This window comes from Bemisia tabaci, chromosome 4 (assembly GCF_918797505.1).
Source record: "Bemisia tabaci chromosome 4, PGI_BMITA_v3".
Classification (NCBI taxonomy): Eukaryota; Metazoa; Arthropoda; class Insecta; order Hemiptera; family Aleyrodidae; genus Bemisia; species Bemisia tabaci.
In genome coordinates, this window is record NC_092796.1 from 139879 (window position 1) to 162228 (window position 22350).

General features: G+C 37.3%; 1 protein-coding gene across 1 annotated transcript in view; it reads right to left on the bottom strand.

Moving 5' to 3' along the window:
* LOC109031235 (RRP12-like protein) overlaps positions 1 to 22350 on the bottom strand; it is a 75374-nt gene that overhangs the window by 44936 nt on the left and 8088 nt on the right. Inside the window, exons 3-9 of the mRNA XM_019042643.2 lie at positions 12924 to 13050; positions 9084 to 9278; positions 4605 to 4721; positions 3306 to 3524; positions 1907 to 2142; positions 1182 to 1458; positions 297 to 461 (exon numbers count right to left, since the gene is read on the bottom strand). Coding sequence (XP_018898188.2) covers positions 297 to 461; positions 1182 to 1458; positions 1907 to 2142; positions 3306 to 3524; positions 4605 to 4721; positions 9084 to 9278; positions 12924 to 13050 — 1336 coding nt within the window. The remainder of the gene's footprint in view (positions 1 to 296; positions 462 to 1181; positions 1459 to 1906; positions 2143 to 3305; positions 3525 to 4604; positions 4722 to 9083; positions 9279 to 12923; positions 13051 to 22350) is intronic.

A 22350-nucleotide genomic window follows, 5' to 3' on the forward strand; every position in this document is an offset into this window, starting at 1 on the left:
TATCTCTAAAACTGATGAAGATACGCCTTTTCTGACTTCACCACTGAACAGAGCATACTTCACTTAGTCTAATTCCATGTCTAACTCAAAAAAAATTTTTTGGTTCATACAACATTCTTCCTTAGCACGGCAGTATGATGTGCATCCTAATTCTTTTACTTCTGATATGATCAATGAGATTTTACTGCAAATTTCTCTGTCATACGTTGCCTCATTTGGCAGTATCTCTAGTTTCTAGTAAGCAATAGACTCATGAGAGTGAATAGAAAGCTTAGAAAGCTAGAAAGCTTACTTACTTGCAGAGGAACTACTTCCAGAACTCGTTCTGGCCCCATAGAAAACACAGCACTGCCAATTACATTTTCTATTTCAAGAGCATAATTGGACTCATCAGCATCCCTTAATTCTGCCAAAGTTTTTAGGTATGGCAACAAAAATGATGAGCAGTGCTTCCCACAAACCTAAAATGAAAAGAGGGAGAGATCACTGATAAATTAAGATGAAATATTTCCTCTGACACTAGAGATTGCCAATTAGCTTGTTTTAGCTTAAAAGTTCCAAAGGAGCATGGATATTATGAAAAAAAAAAAACTGAAAAATGTAGCAACTGTGAAGCATCATTACGAGTGATTTCCTAGCCCTACTTTCAGGTTATGTCTACTTAAAGTTTTTACAGATCGGTTCAATAAATCAATTGATACTTTTCCAACCATTTAGCAGGATAAAAAGAACAAATTGCAGAAGCGACAAGGTTCATGACCATTCTTGGTAGAAGCAACAAACAAAAAACTAATAAATATGACCTGGTTGATTAGCCAGCGGCAATGCGATGATAGAAGGACCAACTTGACGAAATTGCTAATGAAAAAAGTTAAGGACTGCTTACAAATCTTAATAAACTTGCTATTGAATTTTTATCATTTAGTGCTCTTGTTATTATGTGAGGACATTTTATTAAAACTATCGATGTTCATGTAGGGTGACAAGAAACAAAAAGGGAACTAAACATTTTAGAATTTTTGAAAACCTATCGGTAGAAAAATTTTAAAAAATTGGTTTGAGCATCTTCAGTATAGAATCATTCAGTTATTTATCTTCATTTCTGACATTGTTGGCTTAAAAAAGAAAAAATAAAAGAAAGCCAACAAAACCAAACAAAATTTAAAACCAACAAATTTTACCTTATACATAAGGTTCAAAAGGCGAAGAACTGACTTCCAGACATTCTGAAATTGGAGTCTCAACCCATTTTGGAGAATGGTGAAAACCTTTTCAATGATAAGATTGAATTTTTGAGCATTTTCCAAGGTTGACATTGCAAGGGCAATGCATTCATCAATTACACTTTTTAATGTAAGCGTTGCCGACTGACAAATGCCTTCATTATTTGTGAGCCAAAGGTTTGAGCAGATGGTGAAAATTCGTGGAAGATTCAACATGCAAACTGAGAGATCTAGTCTGAAAGAAAAAAGAATTCGGTTACAAAGTTTATCGACTGATCAACTTACAAGTTTGTCCAAGAATGAAAAAGGGAGGCCATGAATGTAGACTAAAAGAAACCAAGTTATCAAGATGAGAGTCCTTGGGTGGAAGTTCAATGTGTACCTTAAGAACCATTAATAAGAACGTTCCGTCCACACCCAGCACAGGGCTTGAGAAGGGCCTGAGAACTTGCAATCAGGTGCTCGCATTACTATATCTTCTCACTGGAATAAGATGGTAGGTGTCTTAAAACCCAAAAATTTAACATTTTGGAGAGTAATTTTTACATTCAGAATATTTCTTAGGCCTCATACTAAAATAGAAATAACTTTGTCTACTGAATTTGTTATCATAATTTGTGCAAAATTTTTCGAAAAATTGTGATAGACACCTCTAAAAATTTCCTTATCACCTGCAAACTTACTTGGACAAGTTGATAAAACCCTCTTGTAAGACGAGAAGCCAGGCCTGAGTTGTCTGAGAGTCACTAGTGGAAGGCTGGTAATCGTAAAGCGCATTGATTAGCTGGGCATTGAGTGATGCAGGCATGACATTAAGGTTTGGTTTTGCTGAGAAAAGACTGTAGAAAACTTGAAGACAGTTCGTGGTTATTAATGAACTGCCCAGAGTCATCATTTTTAAAATTGCTTCGCAACTTTGCTGTGAAGAAACACTTAGATTAGAAACATTCATTGTAAAATGAAACAAAATATAAGTCTCAGAAAGGAATGGTCTTAATTTAAAAGGGTCCCCAGATCATTTGAAAGACAAAAGAGTGCACTTGCTTGAATTATTTGAAATATTCAATTTATTTTTAAAACCTTCAAAACCGTAGTAGAATTTTAATAAATCAGTCAGACTTGAGACTGGCATTTACATCCGTTTAGGAAAATGTCCAAATAATGCCAAAAACAGCATTACTCAGATGTTTAGGGAAAAATGATGCTATAAAAGGACATAGATGTGCTCAGTGATTTTGTAGTCTTGACCATGACTTTCTCTGGTTATACATCAGTTTCATGGGAAATTTTGAATCTGTGGCAGCTGTGCGAAATTATGATTGGAACCCAAGTAGTTGTTTGTATGGACCCAAAACTCCAGGTCAAGGCCTTCCATTTCGTGACAGTGCATTTTATTTTCTGTGTTTCTTAAAGTTAATCCATTTCACTTTGAGCCCACTCTTCTTTTTGCCAGGTCATATATCCAAGTCTTCTCTGCGAAAGTGCCCTGCCCTGATATTATTCTTCTCCTTATTTTTTTTACTTATTTGTATTTTCCAGCTTGGACATCCCCCCCTTCCTGCCTCAGATTTTACACTCTTTGACCAGCCGATTTCAGTGCAAATTAGTGGATTTCATTGTTCTACAAACTTCTAAATAGACCTTTTTCCTCATTTAGCTACAAAAATGCCAATGGTAGCTATGAAATAACTTCTTTTTTTTTTCTATTACCGATTTTTCGCAAGAAGTAAGTACTTTCTTTTTTAACCACTTGTCATATTTTAGAAACAAAAACAAAAAGGAACATGATTATACTGCTGGTTACGTTCTATTTAATTAGTTGTTTTTCAAACCTGACAATAGACATTTAAGTCCAAAACAACAGTAGTTAAGGATTAAGTCAGTGGACCGAATGAAAAATTGGTAGGAAAAAGTTACTTTTTCACTAACATCAAAGTGAGTGCTGATAAAGTAAAACGGGCACAAAACTGCAAAAATGCTACTGGATTACAAATCTAGTGAGTAAAGGGACAAACACTACACAGGAAGGATGAAACAAATTCCATCAGACTAAAACGGAAAAGAAGGAATAAAAATTAAAACCTTGATGTAGTTTTTGGGGAATTCATGCAAATTCCCTTTGAGTAAGGATAAAATATACAGAGTGCTGGAGGAGCCACCAAGAGCGCCAGTTGCCTCTAACTGTTGAATACAGAATTTGGCCGTTGCAACAGCAGCAGGATGACTTAAGATTTCTTTGACATGATCACCTTTTGAGCACCTTAGGACCACACTAACAGCATGATGGGCAGCCTTACGGATCTGAATGAAACAGAATCAAAGAAGGTGTTCACATAGAAATGTAACATTTGCACATGTGAAGAAAACATTGATTTCTACCAAGTAGAATTTTTTCAAGAATATGCTAACTGTTGATAAAGTTGAAATTTCCAAAAATTAATATGTAATTCGAAAAATTAACTGAAATTATTTAACAGAATTTTAAAGAAAAAATAACAAAGTGAGCAACTTACAATTTCTTAATCTGAACAGAACCTTTTAAAATGACTTACTACTTGCCCTCCTTGAAAAGAATCCACACAAGTGATTTATTTCAAACTTGGTGTGAGTAAAACTGAGATTCATGTTTTAAAGGGTTCCTCAACCTGAATCTTTATATCATCGATAGGTATAAACAATATTAGTACGGGTTCTGTTCAATAGTTGAACACTTTTTTAAAAACTGAAACGCAGCATCTTGGGAACAGATACTCCGTATACGCCCGCAGATGACCCGCACCCCAGATGTTGAGAGGATTAAAAAAAAAAAATTTCAAGTAACCTACACACGCCCACGGTGGTCTATTTCGATCTCATCGTCAAGTAGCGCCTAATAGTCATGCAAGATCCGTAAGTTTCACACATAACCCGCACCCTGATTTTTGAGCATTGAAATCGGGAAAAAGGTGCTGGTTATCTGTAGACTTACAATACGGTAATCCAGCCACAAATAATATTATCTTTCCTGGACTAAATAGTTGGCTCATGTGACTGCATTTCACTCTTCAAACTGATATAATACTCAAAGCATTGGTTACTAGGTTCTGAATGAAGAAGGTAAAACCCTTTTACCTGCTTCAAACTCCTGATCAACGATGCCCATTGAAAGGCAATGCTTGGTCATTTGAGAACTTGGCCGGGTGTCACCGGTATCAAATAAGATTTTATTTCCTTTAAACATTCAGCAATAACAGTATGATTGGAGAGAAAGGTTACACATAAATTGAGTAGCTGATTAACCGAAAATAATTAGTATGAGTGTCAAGAATGGTATCCGATGAGCTTCAGATTTCGAACCAGAATGAACATAAAACAATGCTTTAATACCATGAAAATACATACTTTTGGTTTTGAATGTGTGACATAAGACAAAATCGAATCAAATGTTTGTAAGGTCAATGGTAGGCTCCAAACAGCTAGGTCTTGGCACCTCAGTAGAACAGAGAGACAAGTGAGACACTGAAAATTAATAAAAATGAGAAGTTACCACAAAGTATAATGAGATATGTATTTTTTTACTGCATGTACGCATAAGTAGCAGAATAGTTGTGAAAATTACTTAATAGAAATGGATTTTCCCTGTCGTTTTGTCTCCAATAATTATTATTCAATGGATTGTCTCCAATAATTATTCGTAGCTGCCCGCAGATAACCAGCACCGAATTACCTGCAATTTATTATGACCAAGAATCATGATGTGCTGATGCTTAAAAGTTTATTCTCTCTTGCAATGTCTTGATGATTTTCCTGCAGCAGACCAAAATCCAAACCCGGCAGGTTCTTGACAGGCGCCTTTTATAATTGTAACATTGATAAATTATCGAATTTAACACACCTTGCCAAACAAAAATGGCAGCACATCAATTTGATTTCGGATTACGGAGTTTGGCTTGGATTCGTTTGAAAATAATGTGCTTCATTTTAAAATTCACTTGCTGCCCTAACCCAGTTTCAGATTAAACCCACACCACAGTAGGAGACCATAGGGCCATCAAAAATCTGTGACTCGGAGGGAAATGCATACATTTCCTTGAAATTCCACACAGATTTTCTTGAGGATATGCTGAACTCGTAAACCAGAGATCAGGAATTTCGACTCCCGTCTTTAACTTCAAAATGGTGAATGCTCAAAATCCCTGAGCTCTGAATCTCGCTCCAGAATTAGGATTTGGCGAGGGCGGCATCAATTGCCATGTAATTTTACTCATAGAACTCGAATTATTGGTCGAAAATTCGATAAAAGAACTCACAGGGTGTGCCAAAATTTGAAAAATAGGCCATTCTGAGATAAATTAAGTGCGAGAATGTGTATATCTAACAGATTCCAACAGGTGAGGTATAGTTTCATGGGTTACTTTCGTCAAAACTTTCATCCTGCGACTAAAACACAATGTAGAATCATCTTTAGAAGTTAAACATAGAATTTTAGCATCAAAAACGGCCTTAAGTTGGCCCCATTGGGCCTAAAACCGGAAATTCATCAATATAGCCGTGAAAGGTCTCAAAAGTGTAGTATTTTTCGACAAAAATGACATATTTGAGGTTCAAACTACATAAATATTAAAATTTGGCCTACTTTATGATAAGCAAGTAGTGCCAAAATTTGAATAATAGGTAATACTGAAAATCCTAAGAAATCACTATTACATGGATAAATAACGAATTTTATCGAATGTTTGGTTCAAATATACACACGTCTAAATTAAAACACATCTTTCAACTGAAATTTCAAAATTTCTGGCTTTCACTTATCCTCAGATTTTTTGTGAGCCAAAATGAGGGCTGAAATAGGCAACTTGAGGTAAAATTTGACTGGTTAGACTTACTGTGGCAAGTGAGGTAGGAATCAAATGGTAATTTTGAAGAATTCTCTTTAATTTTGACTGGAAGAATATTATGGAAATTCGTTACTTATCTGTGTAATAGAGATTTCTCAGGATTTTCAGTGCTAATATTCAAAATTTGGCACTTCTCACTTATTGTAAAGTAGGTAAAATTTGATATTTCTGTAGTTTGAACCTCAAATTTGTCATTTTTGTCGAGAACTACCACACAATCGAAACCCTATACAAATATTTGGAATTCTGGTGTTTCTATTTGGTGTTTGATTTCTCACGAGAAATGAGCCCTTAAGATCATATTTTGGTTATTCTTGGGGCTTGAATGGGACTAACAGACTCAACTAAAAGTTTTTCAATATCTTCCGGTCAAAATCAAAGAGAGTTGTTCAAAATTACCATTTGATTCCTACCTCACTTGTCACAGTAAGTCTAACCAGTCAAATTTTACCTCAAGTTGCCTGTTTCAGCCCTCATTTTGTTCACAAAAAATCACATTGTTGATAGGAAGGTGGTAAAGAAGTTCTGGATCCACCCTATTTTGCAAGGAGACAAGGTGAAAAGGTTCAAATACTTCAATTACCATAAAAAACGTTGAGCTCTAATGAGTATCCGTACAAGACTGAGGAGGGGGGGCGGAAAGATCGGTCCCAACAGGCCCTTCGACCCAAAAGAACCCCACACAGAGCATGGGGTCAGCGGCCCTCGATGAAAGTCAATGAAACTTTAATAGATTGATATAAAGTTCATAATTAAGGGAAAGCCAAAAAATTAGCTCACTTTTGCGAGGGGAAGCCAAGATATTCGCGATTGAACCCGGACTATTTTCTGTGCGGCATAGGTAAAGTCTCCGTGTCGCCTTACCTTGCTTGAGCACTTCAGCCAGGGGACCCCCTCTCCCCACCAGGTAACTACGATGTCACACTGTTTACACTCACTCCTTTCATTAGGACGCTCCGTTCAGGCTGTGCGATATGGAGTTCCCTGCTTTTCGCACCTCTCCCGTGCCGGCGCCGCCGGCCGGTTTAATCTGGAATGTAGTTGATGAAAAATAATTGACAGATGCGGGGAGAGGGAGGGAGTACAGCATTCGCACCGGCCGAGCGCATAAGCACTTATCTTCACGTGAGTGGCGTGAGGTCTGGTCGAACAACGAGAGGAGAGGGGACTCGGAATTCTTCCGCCATGCTGCAGCATGATAGAAAATGGTCCGGATTCAATTGCAAATATCTCGGTTTCTACTCGCAAAGATGAGCTAATTTTTTGGCTTTCCTTTAATTATGAACTTTATATCAATCTATTAAAGTTTCATCGACTTTCATCGAGAACTGCTGACTCCATGCTCTGTGCGGGGTTCTTTCCACACACACAAATGAATCAAAGTTTTAAATATCAACAATTTTGCACTTGCAAATTCCTTTCAAAAATACAGAAAAAACTTTATTTTTTTCAATCCACTCCATCGCCGCGTCCATAAATCAAAGGGACCCGGAAAATCGATATTGAACAGTGTATACACTACATAGCAGCAGAGTTATTCCATTATCTTCATCTGTCAACTTGGTGGAGGACATGCTGAAAAGTATGATTCTCGCCACATTTTTTAATTTCTTCCTCGGCCCTTGGCATAAGCATGCATTTTATTTGACCCTTTTTAATTCTATCTGCGAGAGATCTTCCATTGTTCGATGAAACTGAACTGATGCAATGCAAAAAACTCCTGGCTTCAATCTACTTAAGTATTTGAGTCCTCTTTATGAGGCCCCCTTCATTTAAAAATAAAAATTAAAACTTCAAATGCACAGTGCCGATCTATTCAAAACAACGCAAATATTTTCCTCTTCTTCTCCTTCTTTTCTTCTTTCTTTATTTAATTTCTTGTCAAAGCCAAGCATATGAGTGATTTCCCCAAGGACACATTAAATTAATTTCTCCCTAAACAACAATTATTTTTTTGGACAGATATAATGGGCATCTTGATTTTTGAACTTCCGTCTCCTTTATTCCGTCTTAAATGGTGTTGGTTTCAGCAGATGCTAACAGCATCTTACGCCTCTTACTCGGCATGTAATGCCGTTGATTTAATTTAACAAAATAGGACTTTCTTGTTCCAAGAAAATTCTGAATGCCTACATTGAGAAACCCGGTGTTTTCTTCCAAGGCAGACCCGCCTTCAAATTAGTAAAAAATCCGCGACAACGCGTTTACTTAAAAATAGTACGCCTTTCTTTCCAGTGTAGCATTAAAAAATCTTGAGTAAAAAAAACAAATCTCTGTCAGAGATAAAACCTTGTATTTTGGCTACTCTTTTTTGAGGGCAGGTATTTCTTAATTCCCCCCCCCCCCAATTTTGGGGAGATTTTAGTCATTCTCAACATTACCTGAGAATCCTGTGTCTCATATGACACATTACGTATCACACCTGTTTTAGTGAAGTGAACATTTATAGTTGCCAAATTTGGCCATGTATCATAGCTTTTCCAAATTACCTAATGTGACTATCAAGTGTTTGGCTACAAAAATGTGTCATGATCAGTGCAAGGGCAATAAAAATTAGAAAGGTAGGGTCATCAAAAAAATGAGAAAAAGCTGTTCATCGATGATCTCCATCGAAAGGTGGTCCAGTCAAAGAAATCTTCAGTCATCCTGCTGCTCTTGCAACGCCCAAATTTTCATAAAACTTTCCTTCAATAAAGCCGTGCGCACTTGCCAAATTATGATTCTGGAGCGAGATGCAGAGCTCAAAGATTTTGAGCAATTCACCATTTTGAATTTTGGCCGCCATTTTGAGGCCAAAAACTAGGGTCAAAATTCTTGATCTTTTGTACACGAGTTTAGCATATCTTCAAAGAAATCTGTGTGCAATTTCAAGCAAGTATGTGAATTTCCCTCCGCATTCCCTTCCCAGATTTTTGACTGCTCCATGGTCAGTTTTTTCCCACTGCGCCGCAGCTAAAAAATGTGGAATAAGAAAGATACTAACAGATCGTAGAATTATGTTGTGGTCCGTTTCAGTATATTTGCATAAAATTTCTATGAATACTTTCGAAGCAGAGTTAAATTTCAACCGAAGAACAGAAGCTGGAACAGTTTTGATGCCCATTCCGAGCAGAGCTAAAACAGCAATGAGCTGCTCTTCATCATCTTCGTCAAGTCTGAAACCCTCAAGAGTTGTCATCTGCAAAAATTGAAATAAACTGAATGAATATTTTTTTCACCGAGTAATGTTGTTTGAAAAGTTTGAGGTTTACCTTCAAATATTTTATACTTAAACTTATTTACTTAATCAAAATCAGGTTATTTATGTAAGACTAGCGGAAAGCCTGTGACGTAAGTCATGGGTCTAGATGCTTCACAAAAAATTATTAATTTAATAACGAGGAGCATTAGGCCGATATTGTTTCGGGGATGATGTACCACTATTCGACCACATGGTAGCTTGTTCTGCCTGAGTGAGCGTGCCATTTCACGACAATACCGCTATTTGACCACGCGGAAGCTCCTGTTGCCTACACTGAAATTGAAGGCGAAATGAAATGACGTTAATTTAATCTTCTCTAGTTTGGTGAAATGCTATTTTTTAAAAACGTTCTGGGAAAACGAATTAGGATTAACTTAGATTAAATGGGATAAATGCAGTTTTCTGCTTATCAATCATTTTGCATCTGGAAAATGACGGAAATTTGGTGTTAAGGACGTTTACGTTGGGATGCGATTGAAACTCTGGGTCCTGTTGGTTTTTTGTTCGACAAAACATAACTCTTTCGCATTGCATTTCTGAAATGTCAAATACTTTCAAAATGGCAGCATGCAAATCCACCCGTAAACGTCCGTAATACCAAGTTTCCACCATTTTCCTCGCCATTTGGAAGTTATTCAGAATTTCAAAAATCCAATGACAGATTCGTCTTTTATATGTCGAAATGCCCCCTGATACCAAGTTTCATGCAAATTCACCGATAAGCAGCCTAATATATTCTCTTGCCGCTCAAGGTTGCCATATGGACCGCCGCCATTTAAAAATTTTCTTTTGTAATTCTCTTTGAATTGATGTGTCACAAAGGGGATGTTGCCATTTGAAAAAATAGTTGGGGCCCGTAGCCCCCTCCCCCCCGGGGGGGGGGGGGGGGTAGGGCAAAAAGTTTGTGGGGCCCTAAAAGTAGCTTACATTGATGTTTGAACAATCCCGAAATTTTGTTTCAAAATATTAATTCAGTAAAATTTTAGAGGGGGTGGAAGGGACGGACTTTGGGGATACCCTGTATAGTTGAAGATAGAATATAGTTGGGTTGAGTGGAAAAGAAACGAGCACAACAAACTTATCAAACGCAACAAAAGCATCAAACACAACAAACACAGCAAAAACTTTAAACACGACAAACATCCCTTTTATCCCGGTTAATATCAATACATCCCGTTTTATCCCTATCTATATCCTATTTTACCCATATATATCCTGATTTATTCTATCTATACCGTTTCGAATTGATTATGCCACTTTCCCATCCTGTTTCATATCGGACAATATATCAAAGATCGATAAACACAGATGGATATATCGAAGGGTGGGATAACCCTACCTATCCTTATCCCTGTTTTATCCTTATCTACCCCGTTTCATACTGATTGTTCCCCTTTTCTTAAAATTCCTACCTTTTATCCCGGTAAATATCAATAAATTCCGATTTATCCCTGTCTGTCCTGCTTTATATCGAATGATATATCGAGGATCCATATACAATACAATATTTTATCTATATGAATGAAACCCCCAAAAAATGGTGGTAGGGGAGCAAGGCATGCCATAAGAAAAAAAATATAAATAAAATGAGCGGGGGGGGGGGGGGGCTGCAGGAGTTAGAAAAATGAGCTGGGAGGGGGGGCTCGAGGTAGAATAAATGCTGGCAAGAAATTAGAACTAACCTAGCTATGATTTATTAGAAGGAAAGAAAAAAAAAAAAAAAAAAAAAAAAAAAACAGGAAGTATAGAATCCGCTGACTTAGCCGGGAAATGGAAATAAAACATCAGCTGATAGCAAGCAAAGGTTACCAAGGAAACCAAGGAATGGAACTTTCCTAAAAACAGTTTAGTGGAAAACAGCGTAAGTGGGGCACTTACGTTAATTACCGTTTATAAGTAAACGGTAAATGCGATTTAACCGAAAATCTATACAGTTCTTCATAGGACCAAAATGGACAAAATTACAAAGTTTGAATCAGCTAACGTAAATCTAACGATAGTTATCGTGAACGAAAGAATTGACGACACAGGTCGGGTAACTATTATATGTGGGATAGGTGGGATTATTTGTATTAAAGCTGTCAAAAAAGAAACACAGTTATTTAGTAGTAGAAAAGGAGGGATTGAAAGAGCTAACTAGATTAGTACCACAATGAAAAAAAATTCATGATTCTGAATTTGAGGTGTCATGATACTGGAAGAAGTAAATACAGGGATGAAGAAAGTGCTTAATCGGCCGATCGCAGGAAATATGACAGGGCTGGGGTGGAGTGAAAAAATCGAATTTTGCGGGGGAAGCTGATCTCAATGAAAAAGAGTTGTCAAATGAGCCCAATACATGAAGTGCAAGAAATTTCGTCAGATTAATTGGACCCCCTACTGACCCATAGTGGCCCTAAAAGCCTAAATCTTCAGGATGAGATTTCAAGGTTTCAGATATATCATTTTCGAATGATTTTCAAAAGTTGCAATTCTGTAGGGACAATATTTCGTCCATTTTGTCATATCATGAACGCGTAACGCACAATTTGCTCGTATTTATGAGATAAAATTGCCACACGGGCACCCTTTGAGGATGCATCGAGATACTTATTTGGTAAAATGGTGGGTAAATGAATAGATTTTGACAATTTACGACTCCCAGGACTAAAATTTCGTCCGTTTTGGTGTAATTAAAACGGTTAACCCATAAAAGCGTAGGCAAAGCGCTCCCGCGCACCGCGGATGAAGCTGTTGCGCCGCGCGGCCGTTTCGACTTTTCCGGTGCAAGAACAGGAGCGACAGGAATTTCCATAGCTAGCAGCAATGCTTATGAGGAAGACCAGGGAATGATTCACAAGTGTATATGAAATTGAGAAAAATATTTTGTTAGAATGGAGAGGTTTTCTAAGATAATGATGATTTCATCCATAAAACTGAATCTGAAATAAATCACATATTTTCACTGAAATAAATACACATTTTTTTGAAAACTGTGCGTTGCCCGTTCATCAAACGACAAAATGGAAGAAATATTGTCCCCAAAGAGTCACAATTTTTTAAAATCTTTTGAGAATGATATATCTGAAACCTTGAAATCTTATACTGATGATTTAGGCTTTTAAGGCCACTACGGGGAGGGAGAGGGTCAATTTTATGCGACGAAATTTCTTGAACTTCATATTGGGCCCATTTGACAACTTTTTTCATTGAGACCCACTTCCCCCACGAAATTCGATTTTTTTGTTCCACCCTAGCCAGGGCATCTGAAAAAGGGAAAAAATGTAAGCGCAGAAGGCATTTGGGATTTTTCAGTTATAAACTGCAGTATTATTTTTTGGTATGAATGCGCTACTTTTCGTAGAGGAGAGGAGTCAAGGCATTATTTTTTGGGAAGGAAAGTACTATTACTTCCTTCAAAGGAAACTGTGTAACATACTCTTTTGTGCCCAGGAAATAGTGATGTGCGCATTCTTATGTAGACATCAATGTGGAGGGAGTCTAAAAAAATGTGAAGGCAAAGAACTTTTTACATCCGTGAGTAAATTTGTAAAACACTCAATTCAATATGGCTCTTCTGAGGATAAAGATAATAGGACTCACTAAAGCTGCAAAATATTCCGTTGAAGATTCACTCCCTCCTTCTGCTTTGATGACATCAGCAATAGCAGCAAGAACGGCAAGCATATTCTTGTGCAGTTCCATATCTCCTCTAAAAACTTTCAGGAACCTGAAGCAACACAAAATTTGTTATAAAAATTTTAAAAACGGAATAAGCTAAAAGAAATATTGCTGCTTTCCTGATAACCCTTATTTATCCCAGAACTAGAATTTCCTCCTTAAAAACACAGATGACACTACTTGACTGATAGGTCATAAGTGGAGCCACTATTCAGAGGCGTAGGAAGGGGGGTCCGGGGGGGGGGGGGGCTGGCCCCCCTAGAGTTGGATATAGTATCATCTGGCTCCCCCTAGAAATTCTGGATGTTGGTTAAACAACTTATTCTACGGTAAGTCTCTGTCGCCGTGGCCCGTTAGAGGATGCCTACAAATTGAAAAACCTGTTGAATGCAACAATATCAAAGTAATTTAACCTTAAAATGCAAAAAACTAAGTGATTTTTAGGCAGAAATTGAAGGAAGATTAGCGCCACAAGTGTCTCGAGATGCGCTCAAATAGAGTTAAAATTTCAACGATTTTCGGGAACCTTAAAGTGCATAAAACTGGGAGATTTTTGGGCAGAAATTGAAGGAAGATTAGCGCCACAACTGCTTCGAGATGCGCTCAAGTAGAGTTAAAATTTCAAAAATTTTCCAGACCCCCCACTGAGCTGGAGGGTATTTCATACCTCCCAGACCCCCCGGAGGTTGGGGGCCAGGCCCTCCCCAGCAAAATGACCTAGCTACGCCTATGCAACTAGTACTAATGTGTGAAAAACTGATGGATGGAAGGTAAAAGAGACCATAGTATACAATACCGTGCCAGTGCCGTTGCCTGACACCATGTTTTTTTGAGAAAAGATGTATCTCTTCATATTGGTCGTAAGTATGAACTCAGCTTTTGAACAGGTCTTATTGTTTTTGGCTATCCTTAAAGTTTTAACAATCAGAAAATGATTCTGAAACCAGCAAGACTGTAGCTTGATTGTTGAAATTTTGTGTTTGTCCACCAGAAAAGAGAAGGTAAGAGTGGATAAGACGAGATAGAGCCAATAGTAAAACTGGAGCTGTATGATTGGTCACTTTCATGAGCTATTAGGGTGCGGCTTCAACAACCGAAAAAAAAGAGAAGGTGAAATCTAAGGAGGTCCAAGGGTCAATCGGTGATTGCGTGGAAACAAATGAGTTTAAAATAAATTGAGCGATATTGGATAGTTTAAATCCGGTAATCAAAAGGATTCAAGTTTTGAATTTCAAAGACAATCCCCCAAAATTCCGCCATTTTGTGATACGCCTAAAAATTCAAAATATAAGGAGGTCCGGTTTGGAACCATTCCATTAATTTAAATAAATAGGTTCCTCAAAATTTGGCTAGACTTAGAGAAATTTGACCCGATGCTCAAGTGGGTTTGACTTTCTGATAATACCGATTTTTCACTGGTTTTTTGTGAATTTGCAATCCTGCAAAAATACCATGGCCTATGTAATTTTCCAAAGACCTGAATGATGTTCAGGCTTCGGTAGAATGAAATAAGAATGAGAGAAAAATTCAAGTGCATAGATACAAAAAAAGAAGTAAAAAGGGCAGTTACTGACCAAGAAAGCTAGTTCAGCCCCCAACACTTGCCCCTAAAAAGGCTAAAAGCACGGTTGCGGTTAATTGCTACTAGTATATTGAAGTGTACTAAAAGATTCAGTCAACACGCATGAAATAAATTACTGGGTTTTAAGGACCACTTTCTTAATCGATTACAATAAAATACGAGTTTTCAAGATGTGAGGGAATTTTTCTCCATTGTAAAATCATATTTAGATGGAATCGCTCGATTTGATGGAAATCTTGGAAATTTCCGCTATTTTTTTAGAGACAAGGCAAGTTTTAAAAAAATGGGCTATTATTAGCGCGGATTCTGTTCATAGTACAGATAAAGAGAGTACAAGAAGTATTTTGCCAAAGGATGTTTTTGTGCCTGCGAGGGAGACGGTGTCAAAGCAGAAACACTGGATTTTTGACGACTTTAACTTAACACTATAGATTTTCAGGTCAATTTTGAACCCAAAATTCTTCACCTACCATAAAAAAGATTCTTCAAAAATTTAAGGCTCCTTTATGCGTGCTTGCAGAGTCAATTAGAAAAATTTGGCGAATATCGCTGAAATGTCTATAAGAATCGGTGTTTTTTGACCCTACTAGAAACTCCTTAGAGGCACAAATACGTCTCTTGGCAGAATGATTCTTATACACCCTGTAATTATAACCTATTAAAAGACGAGTCTCTGAAAGACAAGAAACAAATTTTTGCTGCTTTGCAAAATCACTGAAAACAAGTGATGAAAAACAGGGACTCTTCATATGGCGGATGAGGAAAGTTAGAATTATTTTGTCAAAGGAAGTATTTGTGACTCCAAGGTGCCCGTACTAAGGTATGAAAACACGATTTTTAACGACTTTTCAGCTATTTTTATCGATTTTTTTGTGGGAATTGGCAAGGCAACAAAAAGTTGACCCTATAAGTAGTGCTTAGTGTTAGATACGAATCCAAAAATGAGGGATCTAGCCGATTTTTACCATGTTCAAAAAGTGCGGTGAAATATGCAAAAAAAGCTATAATTATGTGATGTTTTATTGACTCAAACTGTAAACGCAGCACCCGATAATTTCTTTCTTTTCCCTGAAGAGTGCTACGGCTCACATCAGTTTGGGCATAGAGAAAAAAAAGGAGGTGTTTGCATTTCGGGCATCTTGGAATATTTTGATGACTTGATGACGTAGGTGGGTACAGCTGGGTACAGGGACGTCCCCTTCACACTGTACCCACCTACGTCATCAAGTCATCAAAAAATTCCAAGATGCCCGAAATGCAAACACCTCCTTTTTTTTCTCTATGCAGTTTGGGAACTAAAGCAACGACCTCTGGTGACCAAATGCGTAATGAAACCCTGAGTAGGACTGAGCACCGTGACGTCTCGCAACATCAAGTTCCTGAAAAAACAAGACACCTCAAGCAACACAAACACCTAAGGTGTTGGACGAGCGAAAATCACTACTCAACTCACTTTCAATACAATGTAGTGACAAACCTGTAATGATTTCTATAGGAACTCAAACTGATCTTGAGCTTGATTTAGTAGTACAAAGAGATGCTCTAAGTAATGAGTTGATGAAGACCAAGAACATATCAATGTTATTGTCACAGGAAAATTCGAAATTAGGGGAGAAGAAAAAAACATTGAGAGATGAGATAAAAGCATTTAGAAATCAGTTGAAAAATAAGGAAAATGAAATTAAAAAGCACATTCAAAAAGTAAATAATATTGAGAAAATGCTTGAGGAATTAAAAGTTGCAAATTCAAAGATTAAAAGACTAGTGAGGAAGAACAAAGCACTAAGTGAACAAAAAAGCAAGGGTAAAAAGAAAGAAAATACGAATAGAATAGAATCTGTGGAAGATATTTATGAAAGTTCAAAAATGTATAAGGAACTGTTCGAAGAAAAATCTTTTAATTTAAATGTACCAAAAAAATTAATAATAATAGGAGCTAGTCTCGCTAGGGATATGGGAAAGTTACTTCAATTTAATACTAGTAACATGGAAGTTGAGGCAACCATAAAACCAGGTGCTTTTGCAAACCAAATTCTAGAGACGTCAATACCAGAGCTGACGAAACACGACTACCTTATTATATCAGCTGGTGCTAATGATCTATATTATGATGAAAAAAGGAGTAGGCATGTATTGGAAATGCTAAATAACTTTGTGAAAAAACATAATGAAACCAACATAATACTACTTGATATTCCATATAAAAAGGTCCCATTATCGGACAATTTGAATAATGTTATTTACCAATTCAATATTGGGCTGGACAGGATTGCTTTAAAAAATAAAAACTGTCAAACAATTTGCTCGAAGACTGATATAGCAAGAGGATATTGTAAAGATGGCATACATAGAAACATGAAGGCGAAAAAGCGAATTATAGATAAGATCTGTGAAGTAATTAATTTAAACGAGTAGACTATGACAAAGAAAAAAATATTTTTCTGCATAGTAATGGTGATGTTATGTCAGAAGTGAATAGGACTCTGTTTAATGTTAAGGAGACTGAAATGTTATCAAGTGTAAAAGAGGAAACATTTCTGGTATTTATAAATATAAGATCGATAACCAAAAAGATAGAGAAACTGGAAGTGTTCTTGAATGAAGTAAAGCCAAAAATATTATGTGTAGCAGAACACTGGCTAGGGGAAAACAAATGCGTAACACTGCCAGGATACAGCTATATTACTACATTTTGTAGAAAACCTGCAAAAAACGGAGTTTCTTATGGAGGAGTGGCAATTTTAGTTAATGAAGCGTATGCGATTGACTTAAGAGTAATAGATATAAGTAAATATTCAAGGGAGGGAGAATTAGAACTTACGGCAGTACACTGTATAACCCAGAACATAATAATAATAAACATTTATAGAGTACCTAATACAACCAAAGAAAGCATTGAAAAGTTTTCTGCTGTTATCGCGGAATTAGTGGATGAATTGGGAAACAAGACAGGAAAATTAATCTTATGTGGTGATTTTAATTTTAATTGTAAGCAAGTGGTTAAAGAGAGCAAGGGACTGCTAGAACTAATTGCAACTAACAATCTGGAAATTTTAGTCGAGGAGGTGACGAGGATAAAATCGAATGCTTGTTTGGATAACATCATTACTAATATAGAAGAAACTAGAGTCAGAGTGATGGAACCTGCTCTCTCGGACCACAAAGCACTAGTATTAACACTCAAAGGAGTAAAATTTAACAAAGCAGGAGAAATGTGTAGAGTAAGGAATTTCAGTATTGAAAACTTTGAAAACTTTCAATGGAACCTCTTAGCGCTAAAGAAAATTAGGAATGGATACTATGAAAACCCAGATGATCTCTACAGTGATTTTGCAAAGATGTTTAAAAGCATCTATGAACAATCTTTTCCATGGAAGAAAGTTAACAGAAAAAGGAAAACTTGGATAGACTCTGAAGTGAAGGAGGCAAGAGAATGGCTATTGATACTACAAAGATACGCAAATGACTCAGAAGAGGCCAATGAAAGTTTTAAAAGTTTTCAAAGAAAATACTTGACATTATTACAAAGAAAAAAGTCGGAGCATATTCAAAAAGCAATCAACAATAGTAAAAATCCGTCAAAAACTCTGTGGGATCAAGTGAAGAGAAACTCAAATTTTAAAGAAAAAAGTAAAAATAATTTTATTTTAAATAGGAATGAAATACCACCGCATGAAATAATGAATGAATACAATAAATTTTCAACGACGATAAAAGAAAGGATTACTCTCATCAAAAGCAATCTAGATCCACTAGCAGTAGTACCTAGAATAGAAAATACATGTGTACTACATCCAACGGATATCTATGAAGTGGAGACCATTATAAATGAACTGAAAAATAAAAGTTCAGTGGGTGAAGATCAAATCCCCATCCAGATAATAAAAAAATCAGTCATACACACACGTGAAATAATAGCGAGAGTTTTCAATCTCATGATAGAATGTGGGCAGTACCCATCTGCCTTAAAAATTGCAAAAATTATTTCCAATCTACAAGAAAGGAGAACCCTCAGAGTACAGTAACTACAGGCCACTAGCACTGCTGCCTAATTTCTCCAAAATATTTGAAAAATTAATTTATAAAAGGGTATAGAAGTTCCTAGAAAAACATAGGATCTTTTGCAGGAAGCAGTTTGGTTACAGGAAACACTGCTCAACGACGGAAGCTTTGTTTGAGATATTAGACGAAATTACACAGGATGATTTACAACACCCAAATCTAGCAGTGTTTTGTGATCTAACAAAAGCGTTTGACTTAGTTGATAGAGACTTGCTGTTAAAAATTTTGAAGAAAGTAGGCATAAGAGGAAAAGCGGGCAGTGTCTTACGGTCATATTTACATCAGTGGCTGAAGTTAAAGTAGAAGGAAAAACGTACATCTCAATGAAATTATTAAACGAATATGGAGTCCCCCAGGGTAGTATCTTAGGGCCGCTTTTATTTATAATCTATGTAATGTATGTAAATAATGTACTAATGAGTGGCTCGGCTGTGGATTATGTAGATGACAAAACAGTGGTTTTCAAACAACTAAAAAACGAGGAAGACTGGAAATCAGTAAAGAAGGATGTAATTAATCTAAGAGAACTATATTCAGCCATGTCGCAGTCATTCAGCACGGAAAAATCAGTATACATGCTATTCGGCAAAAACGGAAAGCACGAAGTGAACTTGATTCAATGGAAAGACAGCCAACCACTGGGTGAAATCGAAAGGGTGAATAAACACAAAGTACTAGGACTAATAATACAGGAAAATATTGAATGGAATGAGCATATAGACGCGATAGTAAAAAAACTAGGATCCTACAGCTATGCAATAAATAGACTAAGACATTTACTAAACAGAGCTGATTTGATTAAGCTTTATTATGCCTTCATCTACTCGACGATAAGATATGGGATAATGTTCTGGGGAAACTCGAAAGGAGTTGATAGAGTATTTAAACTTCAGAAAAGAGTACTTCGTAACATTTTTGGACTTAAAAAAAGAGAAACATGTAAACTGATATTCAAAGAAAATGAATTAATGACTGTATACAATATTTATATAAGGGAGTCAGTTTTGTTTGTAAATAGAAATAAGCACTACTTCGAATTTAATAGAGAAAAAGAGAACTATAGAGGTAGAAATGAGGTGGACATAAGTATATCAGAGATACCAAAAGGAATGATTTCCAAAGGGCCCAAATACAATTGCTCAAAGATATACAACAAACTCCCTAGATATATTAAAGAAATTGAAGAGAGAAGCACCTTCAAAAGAAGAGTAGATACATTTTGTAAGGAGAATGTATTCTATAGTATTGATGAATATTTAGAGTAAATTATGTATATTAGATTTATAACAATTTTTACTTTGACTTTGTAATCTTTTGTTTTAAATCAAAAGAAACAATAAATTATTATTATTATTATTTTTCATGTTCACTGCTGTCACCAGCTTTGCTGGGTTGCTTTAAGCCCTCACACAGGGGCAAACAATGCTCCTAGGTATGAGGGCTGTTTGTGGTTTGGGTGGCCGGGTGGTGGTTATTTCACTCCCCCTTGGGGGGTGGCTCGTCATGGACTAGGATACCTGTTTTAGGAACCGAGGCAGGGTAGGTGTCTGGAGGACGCCTGCCTAAAGGTTTCTTTCCTGAGGTGGTAGGCGGTAGGGGTGTTTTTATTATTATTATTATTATTTATATGCGAAGTTATCTCCAGCTTTGCTGGGTAGTTGGGCTCTCTTTACGTGAGCAAACAATGCTCATTGGTAGAGAGAGTATAGTGGGTTGAGGCCGGTGTTAACTTGGCTATGAATGGCCAATTTACAGCCGACGATAAGGTTTGCAGTAACCGGGGTGAGAGCTGTGTCCTAAGACGCCCACCCAGAGGTTGCTTCTCGTCGATGATGGTGGGGTAGGGGTTTAGGTTGTGGGGGAACAAATGAGTATGGATTCTTTGGTTAAGGTTTTCAACTTAAGACTTTCCTCAGTATCCTAGCAGTTCCGAGGATTGCTGCTTTCTGAGCTGTGACAAGAGAGTGCTTCCCAGGGATTTCTTCCTTAAATTTCTTCCATTCTTTCGAGACTGCTCCCGTCGCGCCGATTACGAAGGGTATGACTTTCGTGTCCGTTTTCCACATTCTACTTATCTCGATTTCTAAGTCTTTATACTTGAGTCTTTTTTCGGCTTCCTTCAATGATATGTTCCTATCCGCTGGGATTGACACGTCGATAAGCAAGCAAGTTTGCCCCCTTTTTCGCAGTATGATGTCAGGCCTGTTGTTCGGAACCGTCCTATCAGTTCTGACAGGAACATTCCATATGATAGTTGTTTGCCCATCATCCGTTGCTGTGATAGCTTTTGGCTTGTGCTCGTACCAGTTTGTTTCGACTGCTATATTGTACTCTTTGCACAGGTTATGATGGAGATGGGTGCACACTCTGTCATGCCGTTCTATGTAGTCCTTTTTGGCAAGGATCGGGCACGCCGATATTATGTGATCTATAGTTTCCTCGTGCTGATGGCAAATTCTACACTTACTGTCTCGGGCTCTGCCGTGTATTTTCCGATCTCGGTACCTAGTGTTAAGAGCCTGGTCTTGGGCTGCTGCAATTAGGCTTTCGGTTTCTCCTTTTAATGCTCCTTTGCTCAGCCACATGGTTGAAAGAGTGCTTTCGACTCTGTCTTCTTCCAGTAAGCGAGGGTACTGACCGTGCATGTTCTTTTCGGTCCATTTTGATCTTAAGGTTTCGGCTATTTTCTTCTTGATTATTTGGTTCCTGCTTTTAACTGGTGTTTGTTCAAAGTTTTGTTCTAACTCAGTTTCAAACTTGTCAGCTTTTTTGGTAATCGAGTGTAGCGTGTTCAGCTGGGTGTCCGCCTCGTGTACCGATTTAAGAAACAGATCTTCATTTCTCTTCTTTCTCAGGTAGTATTTCGTACTGATAATTGTGGACTTGTACGCTGCTTCTATCTGTCTCAACCCTCTTCCTCCCAGTTTTCTGCTGACGTAGAGTCGGTGAACATCCGCGGATGGGTGGTGCATTTTGTACATTGTCAGGTATTTTCTTGTTTTGACGTCCAGAGCTCGGATTTCTGTCATCTTCCAGTCTAGGATTGCAAATCCGTACTGAAGCACGGGAACTGCAAGTGCTCCGATGGCCGAAATCTTATTTTTTGCTGACAGCTCTGTCTTTAATACTGCCCTAACTCTTCGGATGTATTCTTTCTTGACCTTCTCTTTGACTGTTGTATTTTGCACTCCTGAATTCTCTTCCATGCCCAGGTACTTGTAAGTTTCACCAGGGTCTAGTTGTCTGATGCTGGTTTCATTGTCGATGGTTACATTTTCACCTTTAAAAAACTTTCCTTTCTTGAAAGTCACTTTGGCGCACTTATCCAGGCCGAATTTCATTCCGATATCGTCACTAAATTCTTTTACTGTTTTAAGCTGTTGTTGAAGCTTTGTTTCATTGCTACTGAAGAGTTTCAAGTCGTCCATGTAAAGAAGGTGTGTCAGTTGTTTGTAACCATCCTCAAGGTCGTATCCATTCTGTTGTTCGTTCAGCTTCTTCGATAGGGGTATTAGTCCTATGCAAAACAGAAGGGGCGAGAATGCGTCTCCTTGATAGATTCCACGCCTGATTTTGATTTCCGAAGTTACGATTTGGCCCGCGTTTCCGTTCAGTTGGATGACAGTTGCCCAGTGTTTCATCATGTTCTTACACGCGTTGACTAGATTTGGGTGGACTCCCATTATTTCCAGTGCTCGTATGATC